Source organism: Phaseolus vulgaris, chromosome 5 (assembly GCF_000499845.2).
Source record: "Phaseolus vulgaris cultivar G19833 chromosome 5, P. vulgaris v2.0, whole genome shotgun sequence".
In the NCBI taxonomy this organism is placed as follows: Eukaryota; Viridiplantae; Streptophyta; class Magnoliopsida; order Fabales; family Fabaceae; genus Phaseolus; species Phaseolus vulgaris.
In genome coordinates this window covers 40,104,782-40,124,480 of record NC_023755.2, presented here as the reverse complement: position 1 = coordinate 40,124,480, position 19,699 = coordinate 40,104,782, and the positions used below count along the sequence as shown (strand labels likewise).

The window sequence follows — 19,699 nt, the reverse complement described above, 5'->3', positions numbered from 1 at the left end:
TTAAAAAAAATTTCTGAAATATGTGTTCTGGATTTTTTTTCAGAACAAATTTTTATATTACGGATTTTTTTATCCGAAATGGATTTTTCATTTTTGTTTCTGGATTTTCATTTCTGAAACACAATAATCTCTTTTTTGGATTTTTTTTTTCAGAATGTATTATTTTTAATTCCAGATTTTTTTTCCAAAATAGGATTTTAATTTTTGTTTTCAGATTTTTATTTCCAAAACTCAATAATCACTTTCGAATTTATTTTTCTAGAATATATTATTTTCAATTCCAAATTTTTATTTCCAAAATTAAGGACATTTTTGTAAACTAAAAAGATATATTGGGTGCAGGAAACATTTGCCCGTAAAAAATTATAAATTTAATTTTTCCACATTTTAACAATGGTCCACTTACTATAAATAATCCAAAAAAAATAATAGTCTTAATAGTAAATATAACACAATTAACTTCAAAACAAACTATTAACTCAACTTTTGTATATATATAAACCGTTAAAATGCTGAAGAAAGTAATTAATATAGGAAGTTAATTATTAAATGGTGGAGGGCGAAAAGTTGAATGTATATTTGAAAATATTAAATAAAGAATTTTTAATTAATGGGTTTTTAATTTGCGGTGGATATAAAAAATGATGGGCATTATGAGTTTGTGCGCAATTTAGCATGAGAGACGGGGTGTTAGGTCCACCAAGTGAGTGAGTGTGTGCACACTAACTCCACTGGCCTGTCATATCATAATCCCTCAATGAATCAAACTAACAAAACGCATTCACCTCCTTGTCGCCTCTAATAATACCTTTAATTATTTCTATTTGGAATTCGTCTTAAATTATTATAATATATTTACTTATATGCTTATTATAATAATAATATAATCTAATAATATAATTTACTAGTACTCTCTTTATCTAATGTTATATATTTTGCACGCATAGAAAATATTTACTTTGAAAAAAAAACTAAGAATTTATTGATATAAAATAAAGTGCAAAAAGAGAATTTACCTTAAAAATATGTTTTAGACAATATTTGTTATTATTGGATTACAAACAATCTTCTTTTTTGACCTATCAGCTTTTCGATATTCTATTTGGACTTGAACTTTGTTACACTGTTTATTTGATTTGGATTTGGATATAGTTTATGAACTGAATCAACTGGAACTCTCGATCTATGGTCTTGGTAGTTGTTCTCAGGTATTATGTGTGCACCTACAAGAAGTTTCGATGATAAAATTAGATTTTAGTTAATTATTATATAAAATTCACTATACTTAACTCTTAACTCTAAGGTTAATCACCTATTTATAATATTTTTTATTAGACTTCAGATTTAATTGGACATTTTCTCTTTACATCTAATATTTATTAAACATAACTACCATAGGCTTATGCAATGGGTTTTGCCAGCCTAGACAGTACCCAATTACTTTCATTTCCTTTAAAAAAATGATACCAAGAATATTTAAAAGTTAAATAAATAAATTACAAATTCTTTAAAGCTAGAAAATTATGAGCAAAATAATACAATTTTATCAAGTTACAAACGGAAACAAGAAAATAAAGGTTTAAGTTAGATAGTTTGAAATAAAAACTATGCCCATGAGACTTGCTAACAGCAAGGAGGATACTCCTAAAGGAGGCCATTTGATCTCAGTGTAACCATGAAATCTGCACACCAGTTTCCTTCGCGGAAGAGAATGTAGATATTGAATGCTCTTGTACAGAGGCAATGATGGTTGCATAGTTACTGTACTTCTAGGAGTTGAATGCTCCCGGAATGATTGGTATCTACTACCAATTCATGGAGGTAAATATATTAATTAATTAAAATATATATTAACATTAATTAAATCATGACATGTGTCTTAATTTAGGTTTAACAGGAGTCTATCAAATACTATAAATAAATGTAACAATTATGTAAAAAAAAAATATTATGGAAGAAATCAATTTTACAATCAGTAATAGTCATAGTCTCAGCCCTTCATAACAATAATTGTCTCATAAAGATCAACATTATCCAAGACTATATATAACAATAATTATCTCATAAAGGTTAACATTATCCAGGCTAGTTTTCCATAACAATGTGACATTAGATCCAAGCATTTCCAAAATGACATTATTCAAACCATAGGAGGCATTAATCAAACCAACTTTGCTTCTTTTAGGCCGCATCATATTTAACTCTTTTCCACTCATAATTCGTTGCATTAAAGACATTGCCACCAATTTAATTCTCAAGTTCAGAATCCCGTTCAAGACTTATTAGAATGAAAAGTCGTATACGAAATATGAAATATCAGAGTCTCTTCTAGGACAAAAGAAAAAGTTCATTTCCCACTAACGGTAAAGTCTTTGTACAGCAGTTCATTAATGACTAAAAAACATAAAATTGAATTTATTAAATTAACATAATATAATTTGTTAGACTTGAATTGATCAATTTCAATAGAATGAAGTATTTCTAAAGTTCATTCATAAAGTCAATATAGTATAAAATTAATGACTTTAATCAATGACCTATAAGATTAGGTCTTAGACTAAATCTAAAGCTATATTCAATGGTACGTGTAACCATTTTATTTATTGAGATCGTGTCATTCTATATAGAAAATGAATTATCTTATTTATTTTTGAATCAAGGAAATAATAATTCATAATAAGATTAGAGAAAGAGTGTGTCCGAAAAAAATACCTATTACTAGTAGTATAGGTGTGTTTCTAAATAATCATTGAGTGCCCAATCTCAGGTTCGTTTACATCTGTTCCCATTTATAAAAAAAAAAAACTAAATTTGTTTAATTTTATTTATAAAAACATATTTTCGAACTAGTTCCTTGCAAAATTATTTATGTACCCTAGATTTATTAAGAAATGTATTTTTGAGACATTAATGTAAGGATAATTTTGGAATGAAAGCATAATTTGTTATACTTTTATAAATTGGAACAGAAGCAGGTAAATAAAAGGATTTAAGTTAGCAATTGAAAGTTGGCAGTTTCTTCCTGTACCCTACATTTTTCTTCCTGCACCCCACAATGTTATGCAAAGACCAAACTGTCCCTATTACTTTTTAAAAACCCTAAAATGCATTTGAACTGTATTTTTTTTTATTATGATTATGGAATCCGAAAAAACTTCGGATTAGCACTTCTGGTAAAATTTCGGATCACCAATCCATAATTTAAAATATGCATTTCACATTCAAAAAAAAGCATTCTGGATCCACAAATCCATAACAGAAATGTGCATTCCAAATTCAGAAATCCATAATTAAAAAAAAAAAAACATTCTGGATCCACCAATCCGTAACAAAATTAGACTTTCGGATTCAGCAATTTGGAAATCAATAATTATGTAAAAATTGCTTCCAGAACACACCCTCATCCAAAAAAAAATGATTCAGTTCTGAATTGATGAATCCGTAGCACACTCCCATATCCCTATTTCCAGTAACCACGATGCCCTTTTTCATATAAAAGGTCAAGGCCAGTTTCGGAATTTAGAAAATTGTGGGAGTGCAGGAAGAAAAACATAGGGGTGCAGGAAGAAGAAGCCTTGAATGTTATGCTGTCACCTCACCTGTTGTTGGCTAAAATTAGTTCTACTAACTTAGATGAAAAGTCGAGAACATGTTTTGCAGTTGCATTGATCTAGGCAATTGAAAGTTTGGATTTGATATTTTACAGTAGGCATACCATCACAGAAAGGATTCCATGGCTACATTGCTGAAGCTCTAACAAAAGTAGAAAATATCGAGCTGTCGTCTTTCAGAAGAACCTGTGGGTTACCCTGTTCAACCTACGCGGACGAGGGAGGAAAGCTCATGTTATTTCATCTTGCCTCATTCTTTTCTAATAATGACACCAAATTACATGAATAAAGCATACCAGTTTCCCGTGGTCAAGAATCAGAATGTTGTCCATATTTACAACAGTTGAAATCCGGTGAGCAATTGTGAGGACTGTCATTCCTTTGCATTCTCCAGATATGGTAGTTTGCAGCAGTGAAGCAGTTTGAATGTCTACATTGGCTGTGCATTCATCCAAACAGAGAACCTAAAAGGGCAAGAGGAACCTCTCACTAAGATTTGGAAGTGGCATGTCATATTTTCTCCAGAAACATTTTTTTTAATACATATTGAAAACTTACTTGAGTGAATTTCAAAATTGATTCATAAACCAATAAATCTTATTAAAATAGACTATAATAACATTTTAAAAAGTAAATTTTAAGTTTAATTCAATTTTATAAAATTAGTATGTGAAATTTACATTCACTTATTTTTTATTTTTTATAATTTAGTCGTATATTAAAGTTGTTTGTTAACAAGAAATAAAAAAAGTCAAAGACCAAAATTCCTTAATCATGATTCTTACCTTGGAAGATTTCAAAAGTGCACGTGCGAGGCAAAGAAGTTGTCGCTGGCCAACTGAAAATGGCATCCCTCCTTCCTTTACAAGAAGGTCCAGCCCTCCAGCTACTTCTACTTCCTCTTTCACATGGCACTTTTCCAATGCATTCCAAATTTTTAAGTCATCATTCATTTTGAAAGGATCTAGGTTATCCCTAGAACATTGAGAATACAGAGTGTTATGTAGAGATGAAGTGTAGGTGCAGTCAGAGTAAATGCTAATACAGTTTCTTCTTGAAAAGAATGTAAGAACATTATCATCTAGAAGGAGCTAAATCAGAGGTTGCATCAGAAGTATTTTAAGTGAAAAAATCCAAATGAAGTACCTTAATGATCCTTCGAACAAAAATGGACTCTGAGGAACAATGGCCAAATGTGTACGTAGTTCTCTGACCGGAATATTTTTAATATCCACGCCATCAATTGAGATAGAGCCTGTACATATTGGAGTAAGACGGAAAAGAGCATTTAACACACTGGACTTTCCAGCACCTGTTCTTCCAATTATTCCAACCTGAATACATTTCACGCAATTAGTATTAAACGTAATGGGTGTGTTAAACCTAAGAAAACTTCAGTGCAAATTCAAAAGTAGTTCACGGACTTGTGTCCCTCCAGCAATTCTAAAACTAAGATTGCAGAGTGCAGCTGGCAAAGATGGTATATATTTCAAAGTAACACACTGGAATTCGATAAATCCTTGATTTGGCCAATCTGGATTCAAGTATAGGCATCCAGTTTGTTCTTCTTGAGGAATGTCCATGTACTAGAAAACATTAAACGAATATTAGGCATCAGCGTATATGTGTCTAAACATGTTTCAACTAAGGGAAATAAGTCTTATTCATACTTGAAGAGTTCTTTCAACTGAAACCATTTCCTTTTCTGTTTCAGTGAAGCTTGATAAAAAACTCCCCAATAAGGACACAATTGGAGCTGCATATGAGAGGGCCAATCCTACCTGTGGAAAAAAAAGTTCAATGTACAAAATCTGTTGATCAAATCAGAGATTTAATAAAAGGATAGCAAACAAACCAGTCCTGGGGTACCAAAGTTGATGGGCAGACTGCCATGAGATCCAATAACAGCCATCACAGCTATGAAGGAGATGATAAATGCACCTAATAACTGGAAGAAAGTAATTATTAGCAACAACTAATACTCCAGATTTAATACATATTCAAATTTAACCGATGGATGTACTTTATTTTTGCACGTAGAAATCTTGTAAAATGTAAAGTTTAAGGTGAATTGCTGTATTTTCTCATCTTGAAATGTCAATAAATATAATTGACTCAAAGACTACCTGGAGACGCAAGGAAAGCCACAAACTTGCCACTATCTCTGTGTAGGAAGTCTTCTGATACAACGTTATATGTTCAGTGAATTTGGTAAAGAAAAAGTCCTGGTAAAAATGATCATTGTATTATAGTTATTAGTTGCGCCAACTCACATGGCTAGTATAATTTTTCTCGGTACATAAGACAAACAACTAATTCATGTAGAAGACCAAAGAAAAAAAAACACTTTAAAGTACATTGAAAATCAAGAATTCAACCCTATAAAACCAGCTTGTAACATGAAGTTTCACCCACTTATACATTACAATTTGGTTTTATCTTTAGTCAATGTAAGATTTTCAACAAAAAAAAGTATCGCAAAAGGCACCACAACTAATTAAAGAAACCAAACAAATAATAAGCACCTCATAAGGTAGTTCAGTTGACAATGGTAGGTATTTCCAAGTAACCAAGGTGAAGGAAAAATATTGAATGTATTTCTAAATGTGATTACAGTCTAAATTTATAGACTATTTACAATCTACTTAAGAAAAGAAATAATAGATAATTAAAGTTATACTAATCAAATCACCAAAAGATATTAAATATGTCCTAATAAATAGAAAACTGAATATGTACTAATTATGGAATAATTATCTCTTAATTACGCAACATAAAGGTAAAACAATTAGTTTCAAGCCACATCTAAATCTTTACTTAACAGTATAAATATCTTTTTGTAAGAAATTTCACATGGTAAACTGGTCTTCGCCAACACTGAAAACTACAATAGCCAGGTTCACTCCATATCATTAATATACATGACAAGAAAAGATTTTAAACAAATAGCTATTTTATCGTCCTCGGATCTTATTGATGTGATGTGCATGTTATATCTTAAGTACCCTTGTTCAGTAAAGTTCTTCAACATGATACAAAGTTCTATTTAAGATCATTACTTTAAAATTACATATTTACCTCAGATTTAAACGCCCTAATAGTTGATGATCCATCAAGTGTTTCAGTGAAAGATGAGTATATTGGAGAACGAGAAACACTATCCAGTCTTCGTAATTCTCTTGATGTTGACCTGTAGAAGAACTGAAGCCACTGCATAGATCAGTTGATTTTGATTGTCTATTATACCAAGTCAAAGAAGTGATTATGGTTTTAAACGTTTGAAACTCAAAAATACTGAAATAATTTATTTGTAGTATTATACCCTTATTTTATATTCCATAATTATGCGGGTTTCCAAATTCATACAATTTAATAACAAATAATCCTAATAGTTTTAGGAACTTACAAAGGAGAGCTTAAATAAGAGTGTCAACAAGAAAAAATAATACCTGAAGTCTACTGTAGATATACCAAAATGGTAATAGCAAGAGTAAGAAGAAGACCTACATAAAATCGAAAGATAAAAACAGATCATGGGGAACATTAACACAAATCTTGGTAGTTCCATAGTACATATGACAAACCAAGAAAATCAATGTACCTGTACGTAACACAAAATTATTGTAATACCCAACAAGCCTACGAAATTAGCTAGGAGAATGTTCAGAATGAATGGAAGTGAATCATCAATGGTATAAAGATCTGAAGATAACCTGCACAAAACATAATAAATCGTGAAACATAAATTTATATTATCATTATCTGCTATTCCCTGAAGACATCTTATTCTAACCTGTTCAGTATTCTCCCACCAGGGGTCTGATCAAAGAATTGGACAGGTGCATTCATAAGCCTGTTGAGCAATTTATTGTGTACCTTAGTTGCAGCTTGTAATCCACCAAATGCAAAAGAGAATGCCCTCACCAATGTGAAAAGGGAATTAATAATACAAAAGAGACATAGTATAGCCTGCACCATTAATTATCATCTCAAACAAATTAGAAAGTTACATTCAATAGTAGCTCATAGAGTGGTAGGTAAAATAGTCAGGTAATTTTAACGTACTACAAATGGTTTTAAAATAGTGAACCAAGAATTTCAAATAATGTTTAATACTGAAATTATCTGGAATTACAAGCTTCACTTAACTCCATTCTCCAGCATGATGTTTATAGGGGTGAAAGTGAGGAATTCGTTCTTTCTTTTCAATAGATTCAAACTCTTTAAACTGAAGTTTCCAATAAAAAACTCCTTTGCATTACTTAGAACTATTATAATTAAGAAAAATAATTGAACTATAAGTATTTCGTTTTGCACAAGACATATTTAATTGTCCATGAAATATTTGTTGTGCCATAAAATATTTAGTTGTCCATAAGTCATGTCCAGAAAGAAAAATGTACTATGCAAACTATCACTGCTGCTCATCCCCTTACCAGATAGAAGGAGATGGAATATCTTGTCTGACTGCCTTCTGCTGTTGTATCAACCCAATATGAAAGCCATAAATCATTTCCATTACGAGAAGCTTGCATCAGAATAGCTGATAGGCATATAATGACTGTCATGAACCAGCCAGTGAAGACAGCATAATTCCTTCAAAAGGCACTAAATTGTTAATCAACTATTGAAGATCACAAAATCCTATCTACAAACTGACAATACCCATACATATCTATCAGAGACGTTTATGTTTGTACTTACTTATACACTCCAATCTCAACTTTTCCCTCTTTCCTCAACTCAACTTCAACTATCTCCTGTGCTCCCTCCAGATCATGCACAATACCTGTATCAAGAAGAGACTGCTCCTTGGATTTGGAAGAAAGATTTGGGCTGCAAGATTGTCTATGATTCTGTAAAGCTGAATCAATTTCATTCAACGGAGAGAATTCTGTAAATGAATTAATTGGAAAGTCATGTGAATTTCCCATCCACTTTATGTGTCCCTTCTCCATTACAACAATCTTATCAGCAGAAGATATTGCCTGTACATAAATTGAGATGCATCAATAAGTTAATCCTTATATAAGTATACATTTTATAGAAATACCAAATATACAATACATATCTTCTGAAAAATATCAGAGAAAATATCATGTTCATCTGAATTTAATCGAAATACTTGACAAAACAACCAATGTAATTATGATCATAAATAATAGTTTTGAAGAGTCACAATAACCTGAATGTTATGGGTACAGAGCAATCGAGTTTTTCTCTGCATAAGGGGACCTAGAATGGCCTTGTATAAGATACATTGAGCAACTTGTACATCTACTGCACTCAGGACATCATCAAGCATAACAACAGCTGAGTCATGATACAATGCCCTGCTAATTGAACAGTATTAGAATTTAGAACAGCCTTTTTATAAAAATAATCAAGGCATAAAACCCCCCAAATATACTTATAATAAAAAGAGAATTGGAAGATAGCACCTTGCCAAAGCAAGACGTGCTCTCTGTCCACCCGATAAGTTGACTCCTTTCTCTCCAATATAAGCCATGTCACCTCCAATCATCAATGAGACATCAACATCTAATGCACATGCCTTCAGTGTATCAGTATACCTGTAAAGAGCATTAGTTCTTTTGGTTCGGTTCAAAAAATGTCTGCAAAGGTCAAGGTCACACTGAGCAGAAGAAAAAGGTCTAGATTAAAATTATGAGGTATAAAAAACTCCTAAAGTTGAAGGCATTATACCTTTCAGGATCATAGCTTTTCCCAAATAATATGTTGTCCCGCACCGTTCCAGATAAAATCCAAGGGACCTGCTGTGTGAGACTTTGAGGAAACAAAGAGCTAAGAAATTTCACTAGAGACTAAGCATATCAATTATCATATACAAACCTGAGGTACATAAGCAATGGATTCATTGGAATAAATAGAGCCACGAACAAGCTGCATTTCTCCAAGAATTGAATATAACAGGGATGATTTACCTGAACCAACCTGAATACACGCAGTTGGTGAAGTAATAATAGATATAACTAAGTTGTGCTTCACATATTAGAAGTAGGTTCATATATCAATTTGAATTGTGAATATTGAAATGCTAGTGATCTTGACAGATACAGAAGACTGAGTGAATGGAATCATGACATACATTATATATTTTGAACTAATGATCTCAAGCATCTATTTTTCTTTAGTTGTGATGCCAAAATATGATGGATGTGCATATCCCGTGAAATTACTTTACCATACAAGATTATTTGATTTTATTTGCTAAAGACATCTTGATAAAATTCAAACAAGGATCTGACCTCGCCAATAACTGCAACAAAGGAACCCTGGGACACACTTAGAGTCACATGATTCAACACCAAATTTAATGTTTGTTCCTCACTGCTTGACCAAGTACAACATGCATCTTGGATAAATACACCCAAACCTTGTACAGAATCAAGCTTTTCACTTAGGAATGAACTCGTGTCTCCCACTTCAACTTTATGTTCAGGACACGCGAGAAACCTACTCAACCGTCTGGAAGATATGATGGCCTGCAGTTATATTAACAGAAACAATTCATCCTAATGCATGTACAAATAAACTCAGTTCATAAAAAACTATGGAATATGGAAGACTCACATCAATCAATCCATTAATTACCCAAGGGAATGAATTTAGTGGAGAAATAAGGGTGTTGAACAAAGCAAGACAAGTGAAAACCTGCAATAGAGGTTTTCTACTGCATTAGATTTCTTAACAATGACAGAAAATAATTAAATGCAAAATAAAGAAGAAAAACTTGTCAGTAAGATTAGGTGAAATAAATTTGAATATACCATTGCAGCATCAAGTTGATGTCCCATCAATGCATAAAGTCCAAATGTGAAAAGAGAAAAGAGCGTTGGTGTTGAAGCCCAAAAGAAAACACACCATGCATCCAGGTACTTTCGAGTCTATAAAAAATGGATGAGACATGATGATAAAAATTAAATAAGACAGAAGGCAAACAATTTCCTTTTGCCATTCTTCAATACTACCTTAGTGGATTTCAGGAAATTTTTTACCGTTTTATCCATAAATAGATAAAATCAGAATATAAATTCTTACAGCTAAGTGTTTGACTTCCAAAGATCTTGTATTCATCAACCAACTAGAAAAAAGAAGTTCCCATCCATACATCTTCAAAGTGCGAATATACGTCAAAAGTTCTCCTGTCTTACGAATCCTATAAGAAAATCATAAATTTTAGTATTGCAAATATGCATGAACAGATTTCATTCATATTCATCCATCGTTTCAGTAAAATGAGAAAATCAGGCAAAGAATAATAAGCTGTTAATCTTAAGGGGCAGAAGATGAGAACGGGAATTCTCAAGATAAGTAACTGCTGGAAGAAAAATGAATTATATTCTTAAGAGTAAAAATTGCTTCTCAGCCAAGCCAAGACTTTACTTTCTAGGAACTCCGACCATTCACTGATAACTAGATAACCTCTTCAAACTCCAAAGCAAAAGAAATGATTGCACAAATGTTAGTATTTATGCATAGCAGCGTATGTGTTGCAAATTATTACATTACATGTCCATCAGAGACATGTGACTGTAACTTAAATTACTCTTTTAACATTGTGTCACAACTTCAGGAGTTAAGAGAATTTTAAGCAACATGCAATGCGCTGTGTGTCCTCTGTAAGAATATCGTTGATGGAAAAATTATATTGACATGTATAATATAATTGGAAAAGCAACACAAATTGTAATAACACAACTTGCAATTTTTGAGGAGGGAGCTGACCAAATGAATTAATGGAAATATGAAAGTCAAAGTATGACTTATCTTTGGAAACTTTCTACCAAATTAATCAATTTATTTATGGTTACCTTTCATCTTTCTCCTTCATCATCTGCTCAGTAGCCCTTGCAATCAATTGCGCTATCCATTTATTCACTGAAGATTAAAATTGAGTAATAAAACAAATATTAATTTTTTAAATAGATTAATGAACTTCAAGGTCAAGTAAATATTTCTTAAAAATGATCCAAAATAAAAAGCATCTGACTTCTAAGAGGGTCTCCAACAGGCTTTTTGTTCAAAATTCTTAGGATGAAGAAACTATTTCTTCAAGAAATCCCCCATTGGAGATAATATGCGTAGCACAACCAATTTCTTCACCTTAAGACTTGTTTCGTATAAAAGAAACAGTTTATTCAAAATAAAAACAATATTTTTATACCTTAAAACTCGTATGAGATATGCCCTAAGATACAAGTTAAATCAAAACAGATAGCAGACAAACATCCCTGAGAGTACAACTTAAATCAAATGTTATTGATACAGTATAAAATAAAAACTTCTCTCTAAATTCAGTTATTGATAATATTTAAGAAAAAATTACTGTTTGGATTTAAGAAACAAATCTATTTATAGATACAAACTTATATGCAAATTCATTCCAACTGATATTCGCCATGATGAACTCAAGCAGGTGAAAGAGGATTAAACATGGGTTGTAATGTAACAAGTGCGGCTTATTGTCACACACAAAATTCTAAGTGATATTTCTACCTGGTATCAATAAAATAGTTATTGCTAATCCAGATACAAATGCAAATTTGACTTGAGTATACAAAAGATACAGAGCCACTCCAATTTGTAGAGGCAGGCTGAAACAAAACAAAAATGCTTAAGATCTACACAAATTACATCATTAATTATTAACAGGAATGACTTCATATCAAATGTAAGCTACAGAAGATGTTTTCAGGTTAGCATAAATTCTATCAAATATATCTGATGTAAAACCCAATATTATCCCATACAGCTAAACCTCAGCAGGTTCAGTGAAACACTAAAGTAGCTTATACACATATCATATCTTTAACCCATAGAATAAATAACTCACGGCAACTTCATTGAATACCTGTGAATTTCATTCATAGTAAGACAAAATAAGGATCTTTTACAATTGATAAGTCTGTTGGGTACAGATATTTAAAGAGAACAGAAAAACAATATTGGTAAAATGTATTAGCATTAAGAAGTTTAAATTAAAAAGGGAATACCTCCACATATCATGGAAATTATTACACAAGTTCACAGTTCGGTCAGCATCTACTGACATAAATGTCTGAATTTCTCCATTTGTAAATTTTGAACGCTCTGCTAAGTTCAAACGTAGACACTTCAAACACATGAAACAATGTCTATATTTTAGTACCAAAGCATAATCATGAGCCACACTGTCAAAAGCCATGCATGCATCAGTAACAACACTAGGAGAGTATATAAAAAGAGTATGTGCATTTTATTATTACGAAAAACTATAATTTCAGCATTCACAAACAAATAAAATAAAAGAATTGCATACCTTCTCATAGATTAGAGTCATGATACTAGATCGCGGCTTCAGCTTCAGTTTGGAAAGATGAAAAGTATATTGTGTATCTAAAAAGGATCTAGACCAGAAGGACACTTCTCACTAATTGTTAGTTACTGGTAAATAAAGCCAAAAAACATCAAAGTTATGCTAACCCATACATTTAAATATTCATTGCTCAAAGTCCAACAGAATGCAACATAAAAATGTTGCTGGATACAAAGAAAATGCAATAAAGACATGACTAAAGGTTCACTGAGAGAAACCTTTCTCTTTGCCGTTCTGCACATAGTTGCTTTAAGAGGATTACAATTTCTGATTTGCAGACAGATTGGACAGAATTGTTTCAATTTTAGAAACATTGACTTTTTGTTTCTTTTTTTATATGTTAGAAGGTTAACTTTTCCCCTCCCTCAAGTTGCATTCTTCTCTTACCTACACTACTCTAGAAGCTTAAGTTGTTTATGTGGAGGCCTGTGGATGGTTTTATATCTCGAACACATTGATACAATTTCTTTTTCTGTTGAAAAAGAAGATAATGATTTTTTTTCTATTGGGTTCTCAATTCTAACTTTGTGAATTTAATCTTATTTACACAATTGAATTGCCATTTTATCTAATCAACTATGGTTGAATAATGGCGAGGAGTTATTCTATACAGTTTCATTTCATATTGTGTAAGATGAGGATTGCCTAAGCTTTGTAAGTTTTAATTAAGTCATATCCCTAGTTGATATGAGATTAAACACCATCTTAAGGCTACAAATAAGAAAACATCCAAAGGGGCAAGACTAAGGCATGTTAGGGATGACCACAATCAAGATAACTTTCTAACAATAACACACAATAAGAAAAGAAGAATGGCTTAAATCGAGCTTATTAAGTTTGGACAATCATCACCTGAACCTTAAACTTATTATACAGGAAAAACATATGGGTGAATTATAATATAATAAACTATATAACTACAAGAGTTAAACTTACTTAATTATAGAGGTGAGCCCCAAGGATAATGCAAGTAAATACCCATCCAAATTCGCTGAACCTGGAAGAAATAACAAAATGGAACCAAATTTTTATGAAGTTTTCTTGTTGCAGTTGATGGATATGCAGATAGAAGAAAATTATTTAAGGAAAAAAAAAGGAATGACATAACCATCACCATAACCATGTTTATGTTAATATATTTGACATGTAAATGTTTGCAATGTTTTCAACTGATGTATAAAGTTATGCATCAAGGAATGTGAAATAAAAGTATAGTGCATAAAAGGAATAAAGTAATGAAGAAGCTTATCAAATAAGAGGATAACTAAAGCTTCGGTACAAGTCAAAATTTTAATAATCAATAGTGGAGAAACACAAACTATTACTCCTTGTAATACCTTGTTGAAGAAACTGGATCAGCTTATTGAGAAGCAATGGTCCCGCAAAACCAATACAATCATTAATCACCTGGAAGTTGTAGATGCATAAATAAATTGAAACAAGATAAAATAAAGCATAGTCAGATTAAATTTTGGTTTATTTATGAAATAAAAGACACCAAATACAAAATAGAAGGACATGATAAAGACTCATTATCATATGGAAACATCCTGTTTTGTCCCTTGTAACTAATAAGTATATATGCCAAGTGTCAGGTGTCAATCCCATTAAAATTATGTAATAATCCAGGTAATCCTACTTAAGTGATCTTATTTTTAAATTGACATGATAAACAATTCAGAGTCATGTAAAGGTATCAATTACCTTTGGCCATGGGATGCTATATACAAACTATGAAACATTCTCTACTTATTTAGAAATTGATAAGGATCGTATTCTTCTAATAAAGATGTCTAGGTACAAGTAAAACATGTTATGACATCCAAGCTGTCATACTATCAATATATTTTCCAGTGGCACCAACCGAAATTTCTAGGCACATAAACAATCAGTTATCTATCACAACAATAGTTAGGAACCTATCACTATTTTGATGATAGCCCTTGAACCATTGGTTGTTACTGAATTCAATGTATAGTACAAAACAAAAGGCATCTTCTGTAGACATAAACTTCTGAGCTACAGAACAGGGATTAAATTTCCTTTCATCTCAAGATAAAAAAATGCTAGAACTTCCATCTCCACGGAAAAAGTCAGAATCCCATGTTGGAAATGAAAATTCAAAATGTTGAAGAAGGGTATTACATGGTTGGACGAATTAGATTCCAGAAGTCCATAGCAGCCTAAACATATGGTGTAAATATTGCGTATAAAGACTAAAGAGTAATGCACAAGCTTTGGTTTCCATCAACATAGATTTATCCAGTGTGCAGGAGGAAAACATGATTTCCTATTGAAAAATACCTTTAATAAACCCAGGCGGAGATATGGCCATCCATATGCACTACATAGTGCTCTAAATAAAGATGCGTTAGAACCATTGTTACTCAGTTGAGCTTGCCAGCAGGATAAAATCACATCATGACAGGAAGAAGGACCCATATCAGTAGGTAGTGGCAATAGGTCATCATAGTCTAATTGTTTTACCACACCATGATTCATTACTGGAGTTATGAAGTTGAAAGTCATCAAATCCCAAAAGTTTCCATCATTTCCCTACATAGAAAGAATATTAATAAAAGTAAATAGTAAAAACATATCACTCTTACAAATTGGAAATAAAAATAACATAATAAAACAACATGAAAAGAGTATATTTTCTTTAAAATATAAGCCAAACATGTAATTATCTCCAAAATAATTATGGAATCTCTGTAATTATCAAAAGCCCCATACTTAAAAAAGAAGTTATACATTTCCCTTTAACTTTTCCACCAACCAACTACTCAAAAAGCACACAAGAACTAAATTGTATTTAAATTCAAAAATTATACTCTACACTTCATCCCATACAAAATGGAGACTAATTATTTTGAGAGTAAGCAAAGGAGTCTATGAAGAGAATTATGTTTGGTGACTACTTAAACTTACAAGGTCTTCATAACCACCTTCCTCAAGGTCCACGCCATTTGAAAGAAGTGGATCTTCCAAAACACTAAAATTGTGACAGCAGAATCAGTCGAGATTTAAATGTGCTCTAGAAACAAAATGTAATTTTCATATCTCTATACTAAATCACATATACTATCAAATGAATGCACTATGCCTGCTACTACAATCAAATCAAGAGAGAAAGATTATTAATTTTACTATATGCTTTTAAAATTTTATCTAATCCTTATCACTAATTTTATGGAAAAAAGAAAGTGACCATGTAAGAAACACATGCCAGTATGTACCTGCTTTTGTAAGATGGTCTCTTTATCCTAATCACATTGATGGCTATGCCAAATGAGATATTCAAGAGAACAACTAAACTTTCGATGATGCATATTGAAACCTACAATTAAAATTGTGTCAATCTTTCACATGTAACTAACTGATTTACAAACTATTTGAAAACGAAAAAAATTGTTAGTAATAAAGGTAAACTTGTCATGCCCAATTAAAAAAAACTAAGCCAGGAAATAATAGCACCTTCAATGATGAAATCTTTGTCATCAAATATAAAACTGCCAATATTGCTTTCGGAATCCACCAGAAACATAAGACACGATTGAAGACAATGTGATGACTGCTGGCACACTTTGTGAAGAAAATAATATTTATCTACACATAGATACGACTGAATAATTACACCACAAGCTATCAAATGCATTAAACTCTACATAACACAGTAGCTGACATCTAAAAGTCAGGAAACTTACCCACACCATCAACTCAGAACAGCTATAGAACCATTTATGATATCCAACAAAGTGACTACTATGCTCTTTCTTCCACTGAAAAAATATGTCTACAATTGAAAGACATGCTCCAACAGCTGGTATAAAATCCAGGACAAATTTTTCTTGAAAGGTCATCTGTTTATTCAATGTAAAGCATCAAATATATGAATATCATTATTTGTCTCAGGTACATACTACTGTAGAATACAGAAACTATATGTGGGGGTAATGATAGCTTTTCCAGGTGAACCAGACAATTTTAATTCAACAAAGTTTGACAATTATGGACAATCACGAGTTGTAGAGAATACCTTACAAAGAAACACTACAGGATTAGAAGGCTCGCAAGTAAGTGTTGTGTAAACAGAATACAGAGACCAGTTTATAGATTTTTAACATAATTTTTTTAGTAGTTTTCTAGTGCCTTCTCAAAAACCTCTAAGATCAGGTAGTACCTGGCCATCTGACCTTCGAACTCCTCGACCAATCTTCTGACTAAATCCAGGCACAACGACCATAACAACCGTCACTATGTTAACTGCAAAACCTAAAACAGTAGGAGATATTAAGGAAAATCAATTCATATGTGCGTGTGTGTGTATATATATATATAATCAGTGAATGAGCTGAAACTAAAATATCAAAAAGAATGAGGATATATGTCTTCAAAGCAGTCAGAAAACCTCTCTCCATCCCAAATCTGTAAACCAGGAAAAAAAGTGCAAGTCAGGATGAGAGTCCAATGAATTTTCATGATCTTTAATGTATAAACATTAAGGCACACTATGATATTCCTTTCATTTTGAGTCATTCATCAATCTCAAGAAATGTTAGTCACTCAGATGGCAGTGACACGGAAGTATAGTTAATTTTGAAGTCAACTGAAACGAAGAAAAAGATTCATATGATTGTTCAATCACATGATCTCAAAACCACAGAACAAGAATTTAGTAACAAACGCGATAAATGCATATTAAGAGTCTTCATGCAGTAGAGAATTGCAGTTTCTTTGAACAGAGTAAGAAACGAACACAGGTAGAAACATGCAATAGTAAAACATTGGAATCTAAAACAGAATGACAAATAAAATGGTGGAGGTTGATTAAACTTCGGAAATGTATGGCTGCCGGAGACAAGTGTTGGTTTCTTGCAGAAAAGAGAGAAAAGAAAAACATTGGAAAGAGGAAGAGATGCGTACGAATGGAGAATTAGGGCAAACTCGATGCAGAAAATCGTCCATGGAAGAGAAGAAGAGGAAGAGACAGAGAAAGAGTGAGTCACGCAAATGGTGTGCTTTGCGGTGCTTTATACTTCTCAATGTGTGTTCATGCATAAAAAAAAGGCGCTAGTCTTGGATTTTTTTTTTCGTTGTCTGAGATATGCAAAAATTTATTTATCTATGTAAACTTTAATTTTAATATTAATATTTTTTAAAATATACAACATGACAAAAATAGTAGTATTTAAAAAAATATTATTATTATATAAAAATACAAATTATTTTTAACTCAACTTTTAATTATGCATTATGCATGACAAATATTTTTATATAAAACATTTCCAATTTCGCTAACGAAATTTTTTACAATAAATATTTATATAAATTATTAATGTATTTTATCTTAATTTAATTATTTTTAATTTTTTAATCAATGTTAGCAAAAGTATAATATTTTATACAATAATTTGAGTGAATTTGTTTAAACTGTATAATTGCAACAAATGAATACTTCCGTAATTAAAATTATTTAAATGTGATTTTAACTATTAACTAACTTTTTTATACTTTAAACTTAGCTTAATTATATATACTTAAAGATTTGATTTGGATTACTGCCCTTGAATGAAGTCAGAGTATTAAAAAACCTATACAATAAATTAAAGAAAAGTGAACAAAACTAAATTTCAGAAAATCCAAAATTAACTGTCATGTGTATGTCATATGAATGGAATAAGAAAAAGAAAAATAAAATTAATGGGATAATATCTATTATAGAATTAAATAGATGTGTTAAAAGACATGTGCAAAGCACTAAATAGCAAAGTTGGGGTGCTAAAAGCAGAATAAGACACAAAATTATTCAAAGAAACTAAAAGCTCTATAATATGTTTATAAATATAATTTACAACAACATAAATTTCACTGCATCCCTTAATACCCAATAAAAAAAATATATATATTGACAAATTGTATCAATCTATAACTCTATTTTTATGTCTATAATTACCCTTTTTACATAAAATGATTAAAATATTTTTTTTTCTGTGTTATCAGTCCCAAGTGTTTTTACTGAAAATGAATTCAGAGAGTGTAACTCAAGTGAAGATTGTGTGCATTATTCCGATTTTAAGTTCGATAAATAACAAATCACCCTATCTAATATATTGTTCACTTTAAATATCAATGTTTTATCACGATTTTCTCTTTAGAAGACATTTCATAAATTGAAAAATGAAGAATTATATTAAACCTCACCTCTGAATAATGTGAAACTATATTCACAATACCGACACAGAATAATTTTCAATATATCATTGAAAAAAAAGAGTTGTGTTTCAGAATTCACATGGAAACTTTGTGCAGAGATGATAAAGATATTAAAGGAAGAAAGTACATTAAAAGATGGGATAAGGATTTGATTAAAGTTTGAGGAATCTTTGCTCAGTTAAAATCTGAACTCACTTTTATGTGCAAATGCAGTGGCCTTACTCGTGCTATACATGTCACACTTCCACTGAACTTAAATACATATACCAAAATATTCTTAAATGCGTATACAGAATAAAAGAAATGGACATTTTAAAAATTTATAAGAATAATTTGATTAAAAATTATAAATTCATTATACCTTATATCTTTTAATTTTAGGTTACTTATTTCTATATTTTCCTATGTCTAACTTCAATTAGGATATTGTTATTTTTTATTTTAATCGTTTGTTGGTCAAAGACAAAGTATGGTTAATTAGATATTTTTTATT

General features: G+C 31.1%; 1 protein-coding gene across 4 annotated transcripts; it reads right to left on the bottom strand.

The window, feature by feature from the left end:
- Positions 1–1,381: 1,381 nt before the first annotated feature.
- On the bottom strand, positions 1,382–18,085 carry LOC137836007 (ABC transporter C family member 13). Of its 4 annotated transcripts, none has more exons than XM_068644806.1 (37): positions 17,917–18,044; positions 17,378–17,418; positions 17,174–17,273; positions 16,698–16,853; positions 16,468–16,599; positions 16,230–16,330; positions 15,922–15,985; positions 15,295–15,546; positions 14,328–14,397; positions 13,927–13,987; positions 12,934–13,021; positions 12,629–12,747; positions 12,132–12,229; positions 11,447–11,513; positions 10,674–10,791; positions 10,403–10,519; positions 10,206–10,286; positions 9,881–10,117; positions 9,465–9,566; positions 9,318–9,385; positions 9,053–9,184; positions 8,797–8,944; positions 8,316–8,599; positions 8,048–8,207; positions 7,405–7,580; positions 7,213–7,324; positions 7,061–7,114; positions 6,690–6,812; positions 5,738–5,836; positions 5,467–5,559; positions 5,282–5,392; positions 5,036–5,197; positions 4,758–4,945; positions 4,397–4,586; positions 3,908–4,075; positions 3,716–3,818; positions 1,382–1,805 (listed from the first exon to the last, which is right to left on the bottom strand). In XM_068644806.1, exons 1-36 carry the CDS (start codon positions 17,956–17,958, stop codon positions 3,738–3,740), a joined length of 4,395 nt encoding a protein of 1,464 aa, XP_068500907.1. In that variant the 5' UTR covers positions 17,959–18,044; the 3' UTR covers positions 1,382–1,805; positions 3,716–3,737. The 4 variants fall into 4 exon arrangements, with proteins under 4 accessions (XP_068500907.1, XP_068500906.1, XP_068500905.1 ...); XM_068644805.1 differs by having other exon boundaries at positions 1,403–1,802; XM_068644804.1 differs by lacking the exon at positions 1,382–1,805 and adding an exon at positions 3,341–3,599.
- Positions 18,086–19,699: the final 1,614 nt, after the last annotated feature.